The 21,334-nt window shown below is 46.8% G+C and overlaps 1 protein-coding gene across 1 annotated transcript in view; it reads right to left on the reverse strand.

Moving 5' to 3' along the window:
- LOC119185228 (kinesin-like protein KIFC1) overlaps positions 1–21,334 on the reverse strand; it is a 120,708-nt gene that overhangs the window by 15,636 nt on the left and 83,738 nt on the right. Inside the window, exons 10-11 of the mRNA XM_075869827.1 lie at positions 9,263–9,541; positions 7,006–7,176 (exon numbers count right to left, since the gene is read on the reverse strand). Coding sequence (XP_075725942.1) covers positions 7,006–7,176; positions 9,263–9,541 — 450 coding nt within the window. The remainder of the gene's footprint in view (positions 1–7,005; positions 7,177–9,262; positions 9,542–21,334) is intronic.

The raw sequence follows: 21,334 nt of genomic DNA on the forward strand, positions 1-21,334 counted from the left end.
CACGCCACACTTTATCTACCCATAACATTATGATGAGAAACTGCAATACTTGAACAAGTGTACTTTATCAGCTAAACTTCCTCGGGAACTGGAGATCACTTGTTTTATCTTGCAAGGTCAAAACAGCGCATATATCACAACAGCATTATAATAGCACTTTTTAACTTGCATTTTCTTTCTACTTTATCAAGACACTTTGCATTATTTTAGTCTCCTTGTAGTACATTCAAGAAATTTTACTCAACCGACATATTTTACTCGACTGACACACGTGAAGTCATCCAAGATTGTCATCCAAGAATGCTGTGGGCCTTTTCTTAGAACACCATCACAAACAGTTAAATATAGCACAATCAACGTTTTGAAAGGCTTTTTATCTTTTACTGTGTACCTTTGTTAAATTGCCCTCAGCTGCATGAACTACGGAAATCACGAAAAGGTGAAAAGAAGACTGAACAGAACAATGCGATTGCTTAAGCCCGGACCCCATGCAGTTTTTCTTAAATTTTATTTGAAACCATGATTTAATTCTTATATAAATAAAAATACAACCCATATTAAAAATTCAAATTGGTCACCACGGCCTGATATATGTCACCCCTTGTGATTTTTCTGGATTTACGTCTCTCTGAGTAGCATACTATGATCCCAGTGCATACAATTTGCTTTTGGTTTCGCTTTGGCTCACGAGATGGCCCCATGCATCAACTTTCTTTTTTTAGTTTGCCAACACCATTTTGGAGCAGTTACTAACAAATATTGCACTTTGAAGCAGCATGGAGAACATTTCTCTTTTGGAGCAGCTTGGAGCAATCGGAGCAGCACTTCCGTCATTGTAACAATGTTGCTGTCATGCTCTTTACTCAATGTTAATGTGATGGTTGGAACAAAAGAACGGGCAGCCGAGCCAGTTGTGTCTTGACTCAGAGCGTATTGAATTGCACAGTGCAGAATAAAGGACAGAAAATGAAGGGCCCATATGTACTTGTCTTTTGTCCTGTATACAGTGAAATCTTGGTAGAACGAACCCCACATTAACAAACTTTTAAAAAATCTCACGCCAACTGCTAATAGTTTCAATGTAAAATTATTTCACTACTACGTACTTCAGAATATCGAACTTTTCAGAATAACGAGCGGTAATTTAGTTCTGCGTTATATTAACAACGCCCGAGTACTACAAACTTATGTTCTGAAATCCGTCGCGACCACCGAAGCAGTACGCAAGCAGACCACAAAGCGAACGGACGCCTTGCTTCTAGAAGACGCGCGACCGTGTGAAAGAGAAAAAAAAAACAAAACGAAAGGGCGACTTTCTTTTCTTTGTTTTTGTTGAAACGACGACGATGCAGGTTTACAAGCGGGCGCAGAAGCGAGGGCAACACGGGAGAGCAAGGTCAGCAAAGCAGAGTGGGAGTTGCGGAGCAGGAAGCATGGGCGCGGAAAACCTGAGGCAGCAAGAGAGCAGAAACTGAAAAGCGAGGAATTTTCTTTTTTAGCACTTTTTTGTCTTTCGAAGAGACGATGACAGCCGTGACACTTCATAATTTTCTTTGGAAGGCTTGTTTTTTCAGTCGTGTTCATCTCTTTTCGGTGATTCCTTATTGCGTTCGCAAAGCATGTCGGCGTTCGCGCTGCGATGATACTACAAATGAGTCCATCTCTGCTAGTGACGAAGAACAAGTATTTATGATTAGTTTTCGAGCTTTCACTATAACGACCTTTCAAAATAACAAATTTCCACGATCCCCTGAAGTTCATTGTACCGAGATTTCATTGTACGTTGCAATGGTCTGAGCTAATGTTTCTAGATTTCTTTTCTCTTTTCCTTGGGTAAGACATCTATTGAAGTGCCACCGACAAATCTCATGGCGTTAAGCACATTTTTGCTAGGCATGTTCTTCTTAAAGATTTTTCCAGCGCTTGGTGAATGAGCGGGTAAGTGTAAAAAATGATGGGGGATTAGCAGGAAGATGTCACGTTTGCATAATGTCGGCTGAAAGGTACATGCACCACTGCCTTTGTGCCCAGTGAGTATGGCAGATAGGATGTCATTTCCTCCTTCTCCCAGAACGCGTTCATTTTCGAGCTGCACCGGCCCCTGTGCTGCACACTTTCAGATTGAGTTCACTTTTATCTGGGTAAAATGTTTTGTCTAGCCAGGTGTTAGCAGAACCAGCAGATCCATGACAGTTCTTTCACTCCTTCATGGCCAGAACAAAATTGTTGTGGAAGATTTCAGGCTAGCAGATGCTGAAAAGAGACTGTGCGTGCTCACCACCATCTTTGTAAAGACTTGGCAGATCGCAATGTGGACACTTGGGAACTTCCTTGTTGGGAAGTTCTTGAAGCTTTTAAAGCCTGTTCCCTCATGCGAGATAATACGATTGCGAAAGGTGGCAAAATGTCACATGTCTCACATTAAGACAGAAAGGATCAGTGTGTACAATGTACGCGATAGCCGGGAGCAGCTGTCGCTTTTGGGACACTCACTTTTGTGACTAGGTTTTGCATCGTGTTGAACTGCCAGTTACATGCACTATGCAGAATCGAGCGTCTTAGCGGCACAGCAGTTTTGTTCGTAGATGTGAAGAGTCATGTTATTTTGCAAATGTAAGCAATTGTATCGTATTCTATTGTGTATGCTTGAGTATACAGTATTTACTCGCATGATTTTCGCAGTTTTTTTTCGCGATTCTGGGGCTCCGAGAAGGGGTGTGTGCAAATTATGTGGAGATTTCTTGAACGCATATGATATTGTGCAATTGTCCTAACGAGCAAAGTATACACATTAAAGAAAACAAAATAAATTGGAGGATGAACGAAGTGTACTTGCTTGTTTAACAAAGTTAGTATTCAGATCTAGTCATGCGCGATCTAGTCGGAATCGCTGATGGAGAGGTCCAATTGAGAACCATCGTTGTGGCCACTGCCACCAGCCTCCCAAGCGCATCGCCCTCGGTTCTATCCAGCGCGTCTGAAATGTTCCATTTTTTTGAAGCTCTTCTCAACAATGCTGAGACAAACTAGGTACCACAACAACGATACCGGAGGACCTAAGTGTTCGAACATTGGAAAGTCCTTCAAAGACAGGAAAATTTTATCAGCAGGTGCGCACTCTTCCTTCTGTACAGATCGCGCCGATCGTCACACATTGGAAAACATAACGCTAAAGTGCTTGGCGGTGGCACAACTCCCGTTTTCTTTGGCAAACTTTACAACAGCGAGCTTGAATTTTGCCGCAATTACTGTAGCCCACCACAAGAGAACACTAAAAACGCAAAAGATGGATGGCAAAAATTAAACTTCCCAAATCGACCAAGCATGCGTTGCAGCATGGACGCAAAGAATCAGGAGAACAGTTGGCGCAACAAGCCCCACAGGCCCTTGCACGCCTCCTGAGCTGAAAGCTGTCCCTGCGATGACTCGAGCCTGCATTCACACGGTGCTAGAGACGGAGAAATAAGAGGGGGAAAAATGCTCTAGCAGTTTCAGCGACCCGTCAACACTTGAGTGTTCATGCACGGTATTCTAGGGACCCTAATGCGTGATAAGTCTTCGGAAGAAGTGACTTCGCGCTCGCAGCCCGTTTGACTGTGCTCACCTGATCGGCGCACCGTGCGCACGACGCCTATCCAAAGAACCCCAAGCTCCTTAGTCTTTTCGTACGCGCGTCGGCGAGCTGGTTCGGCCGGATTGAGGAGCGCAAAATATGCAAGTAAATGCAGTATCTCAAACGCGACACGGACAAAGACGAAGATGAGGGAACACGTACTGTTCTGGTATTAACAGGTGGTATTCTTTTACTATTCCTAAATTATAACTACGCACTAACAAGTCCTATTAGACTCACTTCAGCTATTTCCTAAACCTAGCCACATTTCCAAAAGGGAAATGCTGAAAAAACAGATCTTCACGCAGAGCAAAGCTTTTGCTCGCCACGGCGATAGCGTTTGCTTACGTTGGCTTTTTCCAGTGTTGCAGGTCCGAAGTCATGGTGTAGCCAAAAGAGAAACTGTTGCCCAAATCTAGCCAAATACAAAGTGGCTATATCTGTAGCCAAATATAGCCATTGTTATGAGGACATGCATGTTCAGACCAGACTACTGCAATCCTTATTTTCTTTTTTTTGTGCAAGTCGTCGTTAAAGTGTGAAACAGCTTGTGTTGAAGGGAAAAATATGGACATTTTGGCACTCCTTCAACCAATTACAATAAACTCTCATTAAATGAAACTTGAAGGGACCAAGAAAATGGGTTCCCAGATAAACAGGGAGGCAGAATGCAAGCATGAAACCAATCTATTTGAGAAGCAGTTTTGTTTAAAATAGATTTCCGTTTCTAAGAGTTTACTGTACTGAAACGCTAGTGTGGAAAAAAAGAAAAACCTAATTATGTGCTGCATCTCATCAACTTATGGGTAGGCTTGTAGGAATAGCAAATGTTAGGTTTGAAGCGAAGAGCAACTTTCAAATTGAATTCACATAGTATATATATAGCAAATAACGAAAAATTGGTGTATTTATCATGACCTGGGTAACCTACAGAATATTTTTTTTAACTGAAACAAGACCTGTGCAAATGCCTTTTTTTTTTTTTGCTTTAAGTGAAGTGGAAACCATTTTGAATAGTAGCAGGATTTGAGTTTAAGTACAGTGCAACTAACAGCCTGTAAAATACTTAGTAAGATTTTTTGTTGGGTTAGTTCCTTAACACCGATACAGTACACAATTGGATAAACTGATTGATATGGTTGATATGTGGGGTTTAACGTCCCAAACCCACGCTATGATTATGAGAGACACCGTAGTGGAGGGCTCCTGAAATTTCGAACACCTGGGGTTCTTTAATGTGCACCCAAACCTGAGCACACGGGCCTACAACATTTCCGCCTCCATCGGAAATGCAGCCGTCGCAGACAATAAGATAAACTTGGAAAAATATCCGAGAAAATAAGTAAGGGAGCACCCGACATTTCTGTTCCCTCTTACTTCTTTTTTCAAATCTGTCTTTTTCCAAGTTTGCACTAATATGTACCTAATTCTAGAAAAATATGTTACATTTTAAAAGTTGCTACACTTAAGACACACTCGTTATAACAAGTTTTTAAACTTACCGTATTTTGGCGCATATAACCCGCACAAAAAATCCGAAAAATTCAGTGGCCAAGTAACATAATACCCAACTTTTTCCTGTAGCGCTGCTTCACAGCATTGTGTGTTGTGCCGTGAAGCCTTTTAACAATGCAGCAAAAGCTACGGAGCCAGTTTTCAGGAATTCGTGCTGCTCCGCAAGTAGTGCGGCAGCTTGTGGCCAATTTTGGTTTTGCTTTTAGAGAAACATTTGGCGAGAGACAATTTCATTATTCATTGTAAAGCTCACTGTCAAGTACATTTTTAGACGTTTGTGGCTGCACAGTGACCCTCCATCACGCTCCACATGCCCCTACGTGACAAATGCCATGTTTACCTTGAAAAAGGGCTTGCCGAAAAGGTGGTGCTGTCTAAGAATATAAAAAAAAGGCATTTTCGCAAAGTGAACAACACCTCTATCTTACCTACGACTTTGCACAACTGCTAGAGTTCCATAATTAGTAAAGTAGTATTTATTTCAGCAAGGCAAATTAGATATCAGTAAATTTAAGTACTACTTTTGGCGTGGTAGCAGTTATGCATTTCAGTTGTGTTGCTTCCATGGTGCTGTCAAAAAAAGTTGTCACCGAGTGCAAGCTCTTTTTACCTTGCTGATATTACTATACAGGGGACAAATTTCTGCAACAATGAAGGAAAGCCTATGGAACCAGGTGGGCGAGTGCCATCGCTGAAGAATATAGACACACAAATGCGTCTGTGTTTTTCGCCTGAAGATATTATAAAACTACATTATCCTCTATGGAATGGCGTTTACAAAGAGACGCTGCACAAACCAAAAAAATACTTGTTTTGCTTCATGAAATGTCATGTCACGTTTTTGCACGCCTGAAATTGTCACACGTTTTAGGTGCATTTCACAGTCAAAATGGCGTATTTATCTTTAGGCAAGTGCTCGTTGCCCTTCGGCTATTCCAACTACTCGCCGAAAGAGCTTGTGTCGAATTTCAGTCGCAAATAGCTGTGTAAGCAGACAGCAAATTCTATGAAGTGGCATTTTACGCACACAGCCAGCATTCAAAAAGTGACTCAAATGGACTTCTTCGTGGAGGACTACATATACTGTAGCTCCGCCCCCGTAGCTTTCCCGTCATTGCCACAGAAAGTTGTCCCCGATTATAGTTCACATCTCGACCCATTTGCCAAGCCTAGCTCGATTTGTTCTGTCGCTATGAGTAGCGACCGGCGGCAGCCCTTCATCACACAGCAAAAGCTCAACATCATAGCAGTCGCCAAGGAATTCGGGAATCGCAAAGCGGAAAGATGGCACGAGGTGGACGAGTCCTGCGTGCCCCAGTGTAGAAAGAAGAAAAGTCTACAAGTCGCACACCACGACCGTAGGTCCTTTCGTGGCCCCAAGATTGATGCCCACCTAGAGCCAGAGGTGCAGCTAGTAAAGGTCATAGAAGATGTGAGAAGCAGGGGTCACATCGTCTCCGAGATGGCCCAAGTGGAAGCATGGCGACTGTCAAGGGAGCTAGGCCTGCCTCACGGATTCCGTGCAAGCCGCAGATGGCTGCGCCACTTTATGAAGCAACAAGGGCTCTACTGCTTGAGCAGTAGCTTTTGTACAGCCAATTTTCTGTATATAAAATTGGCGAGCAAGACGCCACAACTTTTTTCTCTCTTAGGGAGCTGAAAGTGAGGGTGCAGATTATCTGCAGGGGCGGGTTATAAGCGCAAAAATAGGTAAATTAATTTTCATTTAACCTTGAAAAGAGGCTTTGCGACAGTGCAAATTTTATGGCGTAACACTACCTCATTGCCGAGAAACCAACTTGACAAGAAATTGACACCAACTTGACAAGAAATGGAAGGTCTTCTATAGGACTAGTTATTAGGTAGGTACTGCAAACCTGCTGAGCTGATGTGACAGGGACCTCCGTGAGGTTTGCCACTCGGACAGGGCCATCCTTGCGCGCCAGCTTGAGTTGCAGGTGAGCCGACGGTGGCGCCTGGCCAGGGGGCACCAGGAGGTCGCGCAGGGTCTCATTGTAGACCTCGATGAAGCTGGCCACCATTTCGTACTGGAAGAATAAAATACCACGAGGGGGCAGAAACTTCGAGGCCACTTTCCAGTTTAGTACCGAGCTTCTGCTTAAGCAACACTAGAGTTATGCAAAGGAAAGTTGCAATGTTCATATGGCCTTGGCACATTATGTGGTGGTGACGCAAATAAATGACACTACAAAGCCGCATGAAAACAGCACACGACTGCACGTTCTCCGAGTATTGGTGCACCTTTATCGAGTTCTCGTTTGCTGATGCAATGCCAAAGCACAGTTGACAAGTTTCTTCTTGCACTGTGTACTAACAGCCACCAGCTACAATGGACAATGCCGGGTCGTATTATCCAAAACATCGACTAGTGACAAGAATGCAAACAAGAACGCTGCAAAGAAAAATCTATTGCACATGAAAAATACAACGCGTCACGCTCTCCGACACTGGCTTGTCTTCATTTTCGCCACTTGCACATTACGAGGAAGTTTCATGCACTTCCTTGCTGGTGCCAAATTATTGCATAAATTTACAAAAAAGAAATAGCACACAAAGAAAATACCTACAGAATATATTTTGTGTGATATACAATTTTTGTTAATCATGTGAACTTGATAAATAATGTTTCTATGCATGATGAGATTTCCGGTATATGCAATCAGTTCAGATTAATTTCCCTGCATCAATTAAAATCAATACCAATAGCTACTGCTGGTAAGCACTAGTTCCCGCAATATTATTACTTCAAGTATCTGTCGATTGGTATGGTGGTGGCAAATAAAAAAAGCGCAGGAAGGCACTCTTCAAATTTCTGCAACTTGTGAGCCAAGCATGAATATTAGCTTTCCTTAGAGCTAGCGCATCGCCATTGTATGGGCTTTTTCAGCTATTTCTGCCGTCCCCCTGCCCCAACACAACTTCCCCTGAACAGGAGTGATGCTAGCCTCTCTCCAGCAATCAGATCTCAATTGTGGTGCCACCTCTCAAGACGTTTTCATGCGCGTGCCCGGCGGGAGTAGAAGAGACCTCTTAGAACAGCGAAGGTTGAGCACGCGCTTTGTTTTCAGGCCACCGGGCCTTATGTTCTTGGGGCTCGCTCCGACTCACCAACAGTGCCTTGCGCCTGCAGTGAACGCTGACCTTTTGTTGCTTCTTCCAAAAGCTAGGCCGAAAATCGATGCGGTTTGTTTGTGCGTGGTCGTACTACACTGACCCGTACCCTCGAAGCCAACGCGAGCGAAGTTTGTCCTCGCTGGAGCGATCGGACCCTGTGGTCACAGAGTGTGAGAGCACACGGAACAGTCACGAAGGAGTGTTTCCCTCAGCGGTGTTTCACCATGAAACCTTTTACCTATAAAGACGTGCTTGCAGCACCCTTTGCGTCGTACTTTCGCCTGTGCCGTGGATGAGCCTCGCTTGCTTTCCCGCCGCATTTTGCAACAGGTGCTGTACGGCGTTTTTGGTGTTATTGCAGGCAATAAAGTGTTGCTACTTGTTTGAGAACAGTACTGTGTACTTGTTGTGCTGCGCTCGGTGCCTTGGATGTCTGAACGCGCATGTGCAGTCATGAGAGGCTGTGAACACAGCCCTACAACTCGCTAAGACTTGCCAAGTGTCCAGCGCTTCCCAATTGCACATTCAGCACCCAGCCAGTGCGTAGCCAAAGACGGTCATTGCTGGGACAGCACGAAAGGTAACAAGACTGGCCTATTGTCCAGAACTAAGTGTCCAATCTTAGAATTATATTGAGCGTTGATCTTGGAAGTGCTTTAGCAAATGAGGCTTCAAGTTTCTGCACAAGCTTCCAACCTTGATAGGAACTGCCCCCTGCATAGCCCCAGTTGCATATCTGCACGTGCCTTCTGCAAGCAGCAATCTTTGAAAGCACACACACATCGTGAATGAGAAGCCTTGCCGAAATTGGGACATGCAAGCAGCCTGTATTGCTTGCACAGGTCACTCGCATGTTGTACACACACACGCAGCCATCACCAGGCTCTACACTTGGAGAACTTCTCTAGCTACCAATGTATAGTTCATGCGATTAGTTTGCCTAGCACAGTTATTGGCATTGGGAAGCAAGACAAGAAGAAAGAGAGAAGGAGCCCCAACCGTCCAGTGTGGCTGCTTGTGTGCCTCGTCGAAGACCTGGTGCAAGGCACGGGGAATCAAGCCCCTTCGCTCGTCTTGGAGGGCCAGCTCCCCGGCGGGTCCCTCCATGGTGTGTGTCTTGCCCGCACCAGTCTGACCGTAGGCAAAGATGCACACGTGGTAGCCATCCAGCGCACTCCGCACCAACTGCGACACCTCAGCAAACACCTCGGCCTGGCTGGCCACACCCGGGAACACCCGGTCAAAGCGGAAGCTCAGCTCCGTCTTCTGTCGCTGCGTCTGCACACAAGTGAACGTGCCTGAAACCGATGGCACTGGTACATGCACAGTCCTGCTGCAAGACAGTGTGTGGCACTTAGCACTGCTTGAGCTGCAGGAATGTTTCTTGACAAATACACATTTTATGCATGCAAGTAGATTCAATCTCAAGCATCAGGAAAATGTTAATGTGCAGCACTTGGGTAATGACAGTGGCAATTATCAGGATTTTTAAGTTAACTATTTTGTTACTGCGAGAAAATGGCTACTTTTCATGTCTCGGAACAAAGTTCCTGCCCGTTAGCAAAGCACTCTAGTACGCATTACAGTGCGGGATGCTGCGTTGATGGAAGAACGCGCCCCAACATGAAATATAGCCGTCATTAGCGCAATAGCAGCTGTGAAAAATCTCTCTGCAGCCTTTTTTGGCACTGCGTGCCATGCCGTCCAAACATGGCATACATTTGAACGATCCACGAGTCCCAAACAGCATCTGCCCCGCTACCCTTCTTCGTCTCTTCCATCAAGTTCCTACATCCTTTACCACCAACAATTTCACTTGCATAATTCCAAGGGAGATGGGAGTTGTATCTGCCTCGCAACCTGTGTTATTTGCTAATAGGATTCTGTATGCCCTAACGTGTTCATCCGTACTCTTGTATACCTTACAAATCCTTTCCATTTTTCGGAATGTTATAGGCACTTTGTCATCGCGTATCAATACAATGTCATCAACACTTAATTCGATTTCCCTTCCTTTATCCTTTCTCAAGTGAGCGCTTCTAAGAGCTAGTAGGTATTCTTTGTACCAGTGGTTCCAGAAAGTGGTTAGCCTGCGCCGCCGTTCTCTTTACAGACGCAGTGTGTGTGCATTTCATTGCCGTTATCAGAACTTCATGGTGTGGTAGGCTAGTTGTCGAAGAGCCAACAAATGAGCAGATGTAAAAACTTGAGGTTCTTTCGCTTCAGCAGAAACTTGTGTTAATGGTCTAGAATTGACCACTGCTTCGACTTCTGCTAAAACTGTACTCAGTTGCTCAAAGTTGAAGCTGCTCTTCCCTAATGTTCTCCAGAGGCAGCCTTTAACCGTTCTTATCCTTTCCCAGAATCCTCCCCGCCATGAAGCACGCTCAGCAATAAATTGCCACGCGATGTAGCTCGTCGCGCAAAAGTTCTGGACTTGAACGTGTTGTAAAATCTCATAGATGGACTCCGATTCCCAAATAGCTGCTCTAAACGTGTCATCAGAATATAAACACTTGGTATGCCCCGCCGAGCGACAAAACGTCGAAAAGTCAGCAGAATTGAATTAACAGTCATACCCCCACGTGACTCTAAATGAATGGCTCTCACTACTGCACAAGTGAACACGACAGTGTACGCTTTCACAGTGCAATTTCCTATCACAAACACAGGCCCAGCAAAGTTGACGCCACTGACTTGAAACGGTTGTGACTGGGAAACTGTCCTTTGGATGAGGAGCTGACGGTGCCGCAGTAGTGTTTACACGAAATTGCGCGCACACAATACGTTTACTAATCACTTTCTTGATGCACTGCCGTCCCCTCAGAAGCCAGAACCCATCACAAAGTTCAGCTAGTGCAGCACTAACGCCATCATGCAGAATGCGTCGATGAATGTCTTTCACGTTCAGGTGTGTGCTACACTAGCTGGGCAACGCGATAGGTACAGGCTTCTGAGGGAACGATCAGGCGTGTGCAGTGTTGGTCTGGTGGCAGAAATACGGGGAATTTCATGTCGTTCGAAATCGTTGCATGATCGAGGCGAGTTTTTATGTGAAGGATGCCTTTGTTGTCCAAGAAAGGATGAAGGTCCCGTATGCGTAAGCCTTTGCCAAGTGTCCTGCCATCAGCCAGTGTGACGCTGTCTTCACAGGATGCTCGCAATTGTATTGTCTTCAGCCATACTTCTTCGCTTGCACGTATTTCTTGAGCACGCACATTGCCTTCCCATCCCAGAGGGGTTCGCGTATAAATCTCTTGACCCACGCCATTACCCTAACATTTTTTGCCAGCAACTGAACTTGTTCCTGTCTAGTATAGGCTCCTAAATTGCGCATTTAGACACCATCTTCATTTTGTCTTTCGCTTCGACTAATGTCGCTGTAGTATCACTGGTCTCCTCTCACTCCTTGGCCATGTTTCCGGAGCCGCAGCTAGACAACTGGGACCATACCACCACAAACTACTCTGAGCATGCATGATGACAAACTTCTTGTCACCAAGTCTTCCGGGTTCTTCCCAGCACAATGACACAAACAGCTTGGTTCAGTATGAGTTTGAATTTTCGTTACTCATGTTAGCGACAAATGGCTTCCACTTCATTCCTATGGACTGTATCCAGCTTAGGCAGATATTGGAATCAGTACAACAGTAGGTGGGAGTGCTTCGTGGGAGTGTGTCTCAAAAAGGCAAGCTGCTACCAATTCTAGTCGTGCTAACGTCAGCTGTTTTAGAGGAGCCACTCTAGCCTTTGCTGAAAGCAGTCGCACAAACGTTCTTCCGTCGGTATCTTTCGCTCTCAAATAGGTGACAACCCTGTAGGCATGAGGGCTCGCATCAGCATACTGTCACGGGGTCGCGCCGTGGATGAAGGAAGCAGACTGCAGGTCAGATAATAAACTGTTTATTTGGGCTTAACTTGTGGCCACGTAAAAAGAAAGTCAGATTACAGCGAGACCGTCTATCAACTGATAAGCGGCGAAGGGCGTCGGCATTTATACACTTGCCATCGAATGTTCTAGCGTTATCGCTAGCAGCGCCGTAGGTTCTAGAATAATCTGAAATGTTCACAAAGTGGGCGTAATCTTAACAAAACGATATACTACAGCCTCAAAGCCTGAACGTAGTGTAACGGGGTGATAACAAAACTTGAAAGGAACGTGGCATTGCTTCCTCTGAAGAAAGCATCGTCCTGATGCTTTAACAAAAGATGAAGGTACAGTAATAAAGACAATAAACACTAAGTACAAGCAATAAAGCACATCAACAAAATAGAGTCTTCAGGTTCGTGAATTAAATGGCTTGAGGCGCACGACAAGGACGACTTCAGGTCGAGCACGGCGCCGTTGAGAGCTCATAACGCCGTCGGGAACAACCTCGTAGTCGTGTGGGCCGAGACGTTGAACTACTCTGTACAGTCCGAAGTACCGTCATAGGAGTTATTCACCGAGTCCACGTCGGCATATCGGCGTCCGTACCCAGACACAATCACCGGGCTGGTACTCCACAAAGCTTCATCAAAGATAGTAACGGCAGCTGTCAATCGCCTGCCGATTCTTGATGCGCAGGCGGGCGAGTTGACAAGCTTCTTCCGCACGCTGAAGGTAGAAGGTGACGTCGAGGTTTTCTTCATTAGCGACGTTTGGCGGCATGGCATCGAGCGTCGTTGTTGGTTTCATTCCGTAGACCAACTTTTACAGCGTAATCTGCACCGTTTCTTGTATGGCAGTGTTGTATGTGAAGGTTACGTACGGAAAAATGGCATCCCACGTCTTGTCTTCGACGTAGACGTACATGGTCAGCATGTCAGCGATGGTCCTGTTAAGGTGCTCGGTGAGACCATTGGTCTGTGGATGGTACGCTGTTGTACGGCAGTGACTTGTCTGGCAGTATGCCAAAATCGCTTGGGTTAGCTCAGCAGTAAATGCCGTACCTCTGTCGGTAATGAGGACCTCCGGGACGCGACGATGCAGGAGGATGTTTTTGATGAAAAATTTGGCTACCTCAGGTGCACTACCTTTCGGCAGGGCTTTTGTCTTGACCTAGCGGGTAAGGTAGTCGGTAGCTACGACGATCCATTGGTTTCCCACAGTCGACGTCGGGAACTGCCCACGTAAGTCCATAACGATGTGCTAGAACAGACGGTGAGGTGGCTCGATGGGCTGCAGAAGTCCTGCTGGCCTTATCGGCGGTGTCTTTCTTCACTGGCAGTCCCAGCATGTCCTCACATAATGAGCGACGTTGTCGGCAAGGTGTGGCCAGTAGTATTTTTATTGTATTCTCACGAGTGTTCGGGTCATCGTGAAGGGCCTGCATAATTTCCAGTTGCATTGCTGAAGGCACAATGATAAGGTAGCTGGCTCAAGCAGGAGAGAAGTTCTCCACGAGGACGTTGTTCTTAAAAAAAAATGACGTCAGTCCTCGCCTGAAGACTTTTGGAATGACGCTGGTTCGGCCCTCGAGGTATTCCACTAGCCCTCTCAGTTCCGGGTCGCCTCGCTGTCGCTCGGTCAAGTCGTCGGCACCTATGATTCCCAAGAAGTACACATCATCTTGGTTGTCCCGCGGTGGTGGATCGACTGGGGCATGAGACGGGCAGCCTGCTTCAAAGTGTTCTCTTCCAGACTTGTACACGACGATAATGTCGAATTCTTGAAGTCTTAGACTATCGTGCGAGGTGACCTGAAGGGTCTTTCATGTTAGCTATCCAACACAGGGCGTGGTGGTTGCTCACAACTTTGAAAGGCCTGCCATAGAGATCAGAGCGAAATTTTTACACTGCCCAGATAATGGCAAGGTACTCCTTTTCTGTTGTAGAATAGTTGGCCTCAGTCTTTGATAGCGACCGGCTAGCATAACTGATAACCTTTTCCAGGCCATCGGTCTTTTGTACAAGGATGGCGCCGAGTCCTACGCTGCTTGCGTCGGTGAGTACTTCTGCTTCGGTGGATTCGTCGGTGTGTGTACTTCTGTTTTGACGTATTCGTTGGTGTCTGCAGGCGTTATTTAAGTTTAAGTGCTTCAATTTGCGCTGTTTCTCATTTAAAATCGACGTCAGTCTTCGTAAGTTGCGTTAGTGGCTCGGTGATCTGTGAAAAGTCTGACAACGCGTCTGTAATAGGCCCACAAACAGAAATCTGCGCACGGCCTTCTTGTCGGTGGGTGGCGGGAAGGCAGCGATGGCAGCTGTTTTCTGCGGGTCGTGCGCACTATATAGTCTTGCTCTTCACGTGACCCAAAAAGAGGAGCTCCTTGTATGTGAAGCAGTATTTTTCTGGCTTTAGTGCAAGTCCAAAGCTCCTGATTGCTAGAAGTATGGATTCGTGGTGCTGGAGGTGTTCGTCGAAGCTTGACGAAAACACGACAACGTCATCCAAGTATACAAGGCAAGTCTGCCACTTCAAGCTAGCCAGGACCATATCAACGACTCGGAAAGTCGCAGGTGCCGGGCAGAGACTAAAGGGCATTACCTTGAGCTCAAAGAGGCTGTCCGGCTTTATGAAGGCAGTCTTTTCTCAGTTTTTCTCATCGACTTCGGTTCGCCAATAGCCGGTCTTGAGGTCCACCGAAAAAAAGTACTCCGCATTATGAAGGCGATCTAGGGCGTCGTCTATCCTTTGGAGCGGGTACACGTCCTTCTCCGTGATTTTGTTCAGGCGGCGATAGTCAAAGCAAAAGCATAGAGTGCCATCCTTTTTCACTAACCTTACCAATGCCGCCCATGGACACTTTGAAGGCTGAATGATGTCATCGCATAACATTTCGTCAACTTTTTTCTTTATGACCTCGTGTTCTCGCGTCGACATCTGTACGGACTCTGACGAAGTGGCCTAGTACTTTCTTCTGTTACGATTTGATGCTTGCGACGGGAGTCTGTAATTCATGAAGATGACGAAAAGCAGTTCTTGTATTTTAGGAACAAGTTTTTGAGCTGTTCTTGTTCATACATCGTAAGGCTCGGATCAACATTAAAAGCCAGTAGAAGCGCTTGAGTCGAGCAGCGGGCGGCGATTGAATTGTCGGGTGCGCATCTCCAGCGTCCAGCCGCTTTGAAGATGAATGCTTTGACAGTACACGGTGAATTTCGCATCAGACCCGCGAACAGCTCCTTCTTTACTCCTTGCGCACGAGGAAGGGAACTTTCTGTCTTCAGGCATATCGGTGTCGGCGTGCCGGAAGAGTTTGGTTGTCTCTTCCACGAAGAGTGTCACGTTTTAGATTGAAAGCTGCGACCAGGTTTCAAGCAGCGGTTCAGCCCTCGCTTTGCATTTGACGCTTGTGACTGTAGCGAGGAACTTTGTGCGGAATGTGTTCCATGTTGTCAGAGTTCGCTCCTGGTTCTCGAACCACGTATGAGCGGCATCTTGTAAGGCGAAATACGCATGACGAAGCTTATCTTCGCTGGTCCAAGCATCGAAAATGGCCACTCGTTCGTATTCCTTCAACCAACTGTTAGCATCTTCAAGGGCTGAACCGTGAAAGGTTGGCGGATCCTTGGGGCACAGAACCTAGTGTAACGGGGTGATAACAAAACTTGAGGAAAGGAATGTGGCAATATACCGCAATTACTCCCGTAATAATCGCGAAAATGGTGGTCCGCTTATGAAAGCTTTTTCGGGAGGAGCAACAAATGCGGTAATGCAAAAAAAAAATAGATTACCGTCTCGACTCACCACCACCAAGGCAGGCCGCCATATTCTGCGCGAGCTCGGCTTCTCCTCGAGGGCCAGGGACCCCCCAAAGTTGACTCTAATTCCCCGTGACATCTGCGACTTTATCACGATCGCTCCCATTCCACGAAATGTACACCCCGAATACAACAGAGGCAGGCGCCTTGCGCGGGCGACCGCCATTCTCAAGCGCATAGACATGGAAGCGGACAACGTCTCGTTCGTGGACGCCGCTGCCTATCGCAACAACCGAGCCTTCGCCACGGTCGCGGTATCATCCGCACAGCAGACTCTTTAACTCTGCCACAATCCTCACCTGAAACCCCGAAGTAGCGGAGCAAGTAGCTATAGCTATAGCTATGCTCGACAGCAAACGGGAATTCATCTACAACGACTCCGGGTCGGCCATCAAAGCCTTCGAACGCGGAGTCATCTCCGACCAGGCGTTATGTATCCTGCGCAAAGCGGACCCGAGTGCCCTGAAGCACCACACTCATCTGGTTCGCCGCCCATCTCGGCCGGGTGCCAGGTGCCCTATCCAACCTCAACGAGATCGCCCATGATGCAGCGCGCGCACTTACCGACCGCACTGCCACAGGGCAACCCCATCTTGCTGGGTTAGATACCAATCGGGATGCACCAATCACGTACAATGAGATTACAAAGCACTTTTACCTGGAACGCCACATTTTTCCACCCCCACATCCGAAACTTAACCGACCGCAGGCATTAACCCTACGTCTATTACAGACACACACGTACCCAAACCTTGCCACGCTTCACGTTTATTATCCCGATGCATGCCCCAGCAACACATGCCCATCATGTGGACGCACAGCGACACTCGCACGCGTGCTCTGGGAGTGTAGAACAGCTCCTCACGACTCTGCGTCGGGCAGGTGGGAGGGGTCCCTCGGGAGCTCACTTCTAGCCGACCGGCAGTGGACCGTCCAGCAGGCCCGCGAAGCGGCCGCCAGGTGCTCCCTGGTCTCTGCGTGGGAGACGCCCGCTGGGCGCGTCCTGCAGGACCTAAATAAAGTTTTTTCATGCCATTCCATCACTTCGTCTTTCGCAATTTACATACTCTTACACTGTTTGGAAACAGCTTCGTTCTTGCACTTCACTCATCTTCTGTGGTTGATGGCGCTATTTTCTGCAAGCTGTCCCAGGGCCACCCGCACATGCCATAAAAACGTTTTGCAGCTATTTTTTCTTGGAATCGTTTATCCGCAACAGTGGTATCTGCTGCGATCTCGAGGAACAGCCAAAAGCCTGCGCTATGACGCTACGACGCACTTGGCAAACTTCGTGGTAACCTCACCGGACGACTGTGACGAGGCCGTTAACATTGTAGCTACCACAACGAAGTCGTGGTAGCAATTAACCAACATTGCAGCAAGCTACCCCGAAAGCATGAAAACGAACCGCCGATAACAATATGAACGACAAAATACGGTCGCCGCCTCGCTTCTACATGAAAAGTGCCTTTTGCGTAAATAATGAGTGAAGCGAGAATCGGGGGTGCTACCATGTTGCGGAAATCGTCACGATCTTCTCTGGATGACAAGAAATTTTTTTCTGGTTTTCCAGAAACCTGGACGCAATAGTCGCGAATTACCCTTCGTGACAGCAAATCCTGCCATCGTTGCTGGAAAATCGCGTGCACATGGTAGAGCTTTTTCTTTCTTTGAGGGGGGTCATTGTTTAGAAAAAGGTGGCAAGGTAAGAAAGAGGGCTGTGGAGTGCACGATAACCGTCTCTCATGTGAGGACACCTCAACTGATACACTCACGGGGGAGCGGGGAATAAAAGGACAGGTAGAGTGAAGAAAAAAAAAGTAGGCTAAAAAGAATGGGGGGCATCGCAGAAGTGACCAACATCGGTTGGCACAGGCAGTTTGGTGACCTTTGCGCCCTGTGTGCTTATCAGCTGCGATGTCTTTACACTCGCACCACTGGTGAACCCCCCTGTGGCGCACAGATCGAAAGAAAAGCAATGGCCTTGCGGCAACAGGCAAATGGGGGAGGGAGCGAGCCGAGGTGGTTGAGGGAGGTCGCCAAAGTAATAAAAAAACGAAAGACATCCAACACGCGAGAAGGCGCCAGGTGTCGGTTAGCAGGACTGCAGCGGATGAATGTAGGGCGTGCGTTTATTAGTACATGGGGAAAAAAAATCGAAACCTTGATGATTGAAGCTGGGGATGCGTTTATTTTGTGAGTGCGTTCACTACGAGAGTAAATACAGTACACGCAGTTGGTATCGTGTGTCAAGACGTTCAAGACCATTTAGAGACCGTCGGCTGATAAAGAAACCCTTTGAATATCCGATTTCTGCAATCCATTTACACCACTCATTGATTGGCTAAGGCAGTGACGCATCCTAATCTAGTCCTTAGGTCCAGATCCTTTGAAAGAGCATTATGACTCGTATGGTGAATGGCGATAAAAAACCCAAGGATCGAATATCTGGAAAGTGGTCCGAAGTATGACTCGCTTTGTATTCTTCTCCGGGTTGTAAGTCTTCGAAACAGAGTCCAAGTTGACGCTTAGCTTATCCTCTTTGGTGTCCCAGTACAGCCCTAGTACTTTGGTCACATGAGACTCAGTTGGTGTTTCTTCATTTTGCTGTATGGTGCATTGAAGCAACCCGCAGTTCGTCACCTATTTGCACATCTTTATACCGGCTAGTTCCATTATCTTATTTGTCTGTTTATACAACTCTAAGGCTTCTTAAGCGGTTGAAACGCCTGAAACCAAGTCATCAACACGGTTGGAGTGATACTGCATAGTAACAGCCGAAAAAAAAAAAAAGAACTTGAACAAGTACCGCATGGCACCTTGGTAATTATTGTTTCTTGTAGTCTGGGTAGTGGTTTCCCCTAACAAGGCATCTCCTTGAACCAGAGGAAACGAGGGGCGTCTCTATCTTAAGGTCTTATGAAAATCTGCAGGAACACCTTTACGTTGGTGGTAACGCCAAATACTTCTAAATGAAACGAGATAAACATCTTCAGAAAGTTCACGTTGAGGTTTGGCCCCTTTTCAAGTTCACTATTCATCATGTGCTCTCCTACTCCAATTGAAGAGGCATCGAACACCACGCGGAGTTTCGTCGTCGTAAAGGTATCGCATATTGTTTCATGATGAGGCATGTAGTAAACCAGTTCACTGGTCACGTTATCAGTGTCGACTTTCTCAGCATGTCCATATTTCTCGCGCTGCCGAATAGTTTTGTCACATGCGTAGATTGTTTTTTTGTTGTGTGAAAGCCTGCATAGTAGAGAGTACAACCGCGACATGGAGACTTTGCAATTGTCGGCCAGGCTACCCTTTGCCTTTCCATGGCAGCGCAACCTAATAACAGCTATTTTGGAAACCGATTGTTTTATTGAATCTTTTTAGAACATCTTGCTTCGTCGTCAGTTCTTCAACAATTCCAATGGCATCCAGTTCCCTAAATTGTTGTAAGGGGTACAGATCCTTCTCTTTGTGTACGCCCATTCGTAGCACGCAGATATGAGCGCTGGTGTACTGCCCACCTAGTCCTGCGATGAAGGTTGTTCTTTGGAGCGTCCACCAGTTTGGTGTTGGTGGCGATTGGCCCTTGGTTCTCCAAGCCTGACTGGACTTCGCTGTTACTGAGAATTCTTTTCCACAACTGGTCGGAGCCAATGAGGAGACTTACGCCGGGTTTGCACGTCTCACCTGGAAAAGCAACAGCGTCCACTATCGGTTTCCCTTCTGCAACATACCTTGTAGAAATTGATTTAGTGGCGGAGCTTTAGCCATGTCGTGACAGATGAAACGGACAATGACTTCGATTAGGACTGGTGTGTTTTCTTGTTGGTTCTGAAGCATGAAGCTGACGATCTTAGAGCGTCAGCCGAGTTCTTATCGCCCTCGTCCAAACGTGCCGATGACTAAATCTATCTCCCTAATTGGAGAGAGCTTCAGCTTCTTGTAAGCGTATTCCCATACAAATGTTTTATGACTGCTGTTATCAAAAACACCACCTATTTAACAGCAATTTGTCACTGTTGTCATCCACGCACGAAACGTCTGAAGAAGGACCTCGGTGGTATGTTCCATAGTTGTGCCGTTTGCAGCTACATGCATAGCAGAGTCAAATGTACCTTCCGTTGCTTCATCTGTATTTGAAGTTGCCCCTGCGGTACACAATGTAAATGCATGCTGACGTTTGCATCGCCGACATTGTACTATGCGATGGCAGTCTCGTGCCAGGTGTCCCTTAGCGGTGCACTTGAAACAACGACCATAAGAAGTGAGCATGCTGCGCTTTTCTGCTAGGCTGAGTCGGCTAGTGTAGCCTTCGGTTCTATGTTCATTTGCTGAACAGAAAACGCAGGACGTGGAAGAAACGTTTGTCCTATTGTAGAGCACCGTGGTAGTCGGAAGCAATGGAGGCTTTAGGAGGCTCCGAGTAGTATCGTTACGGTTGCAAATGAAAGCTGGAGTCGAGATCTGTGCGCTTATCTTGCGAATATCCACTTCGATGCGAAGAAATTGATGAAACCGGCTCATCTATTCTGAAGATGGGGTACGGCTGGTGGACGTTGATACTGAACCTGCAGACTCCATGCTCTCCCGTTTGTAATAGTCCACTACAATGCCAGGGGAATAACCTTGCGCAATACCTCATTCAGCATGGCAGTGTATGACGTAGCGCTCACTCCCAGGCTCGCAAGTCTTTTCTCACTGAATTGAACCTCATAACACAAGTTCCTTAAGGCCACCACGTTGCTTGACGACCGAACAGGGTTCACTGTGCGGAGCCCAGGGTTCAATGTGTGAGATGTTTCTGTTTAATCCACTTCGCATTTCCAAATCGCTGTTGTAATATCTCTAGTGCGTCCCGGTACGATGAATCTGTGGCTTGTATGCTGGCAACAACTTCAGCAGCAGTTCAGTCAAGTAGCAAGACCAGATAGTCTAACCTATCGGCGTTGGACAAGCCCGGGTTATCGTACACGGCAGGGCGGAACATGTCCGAAAATGGCGGCCATCGAAATGCAAGAGCTCTAGTTTGAGTAATCGTGCGCTACACTCACGTTTAGGTCATGCCATGTCAGTTGCAGAGGTCGTTGGTGGGTCCCAATCAACAGTTGTATGAGAATGCGTCATCAAAGGAAGTGCAGAAGCCTTAAGCCCGTTCATGTGATGCTTGAGCAGGCCCAAAGTGCTGGTAGATTTGATTGATTGATATGTGGAGTTTAACGTCCCAAAACCACCATATGATTATGAGCGACGCCGTAGTGGAGGGCTCCGAAAATTTCTACCACCTGGTGTTCTTTAACGTGCACCCAAATCTGAGCACACGGGCTTACAACATTTCCACCTCCATCGGAAATGCAGCCGCCGCAGCCGGGATTCGAGCCCGCGACC

The sequence above is a fragment of the Rhipicephalus microplus genome, chromosome 7 (genome assembly GCF_043290135.1).
Source record: "Rhipicephalus microplus isolate Deutch F79 chromosome 7, USDA_Rmic, whole genome shotgun sequence".
In the NCBI taxonomy this organism is placed as follows: domain Eukaryota; kingdom Metazoa; phylum Arthropoda; class Arachnida; order Ixodida; family Ixodidae; genus Rhipicephalus; species Rhipicephalus microplus.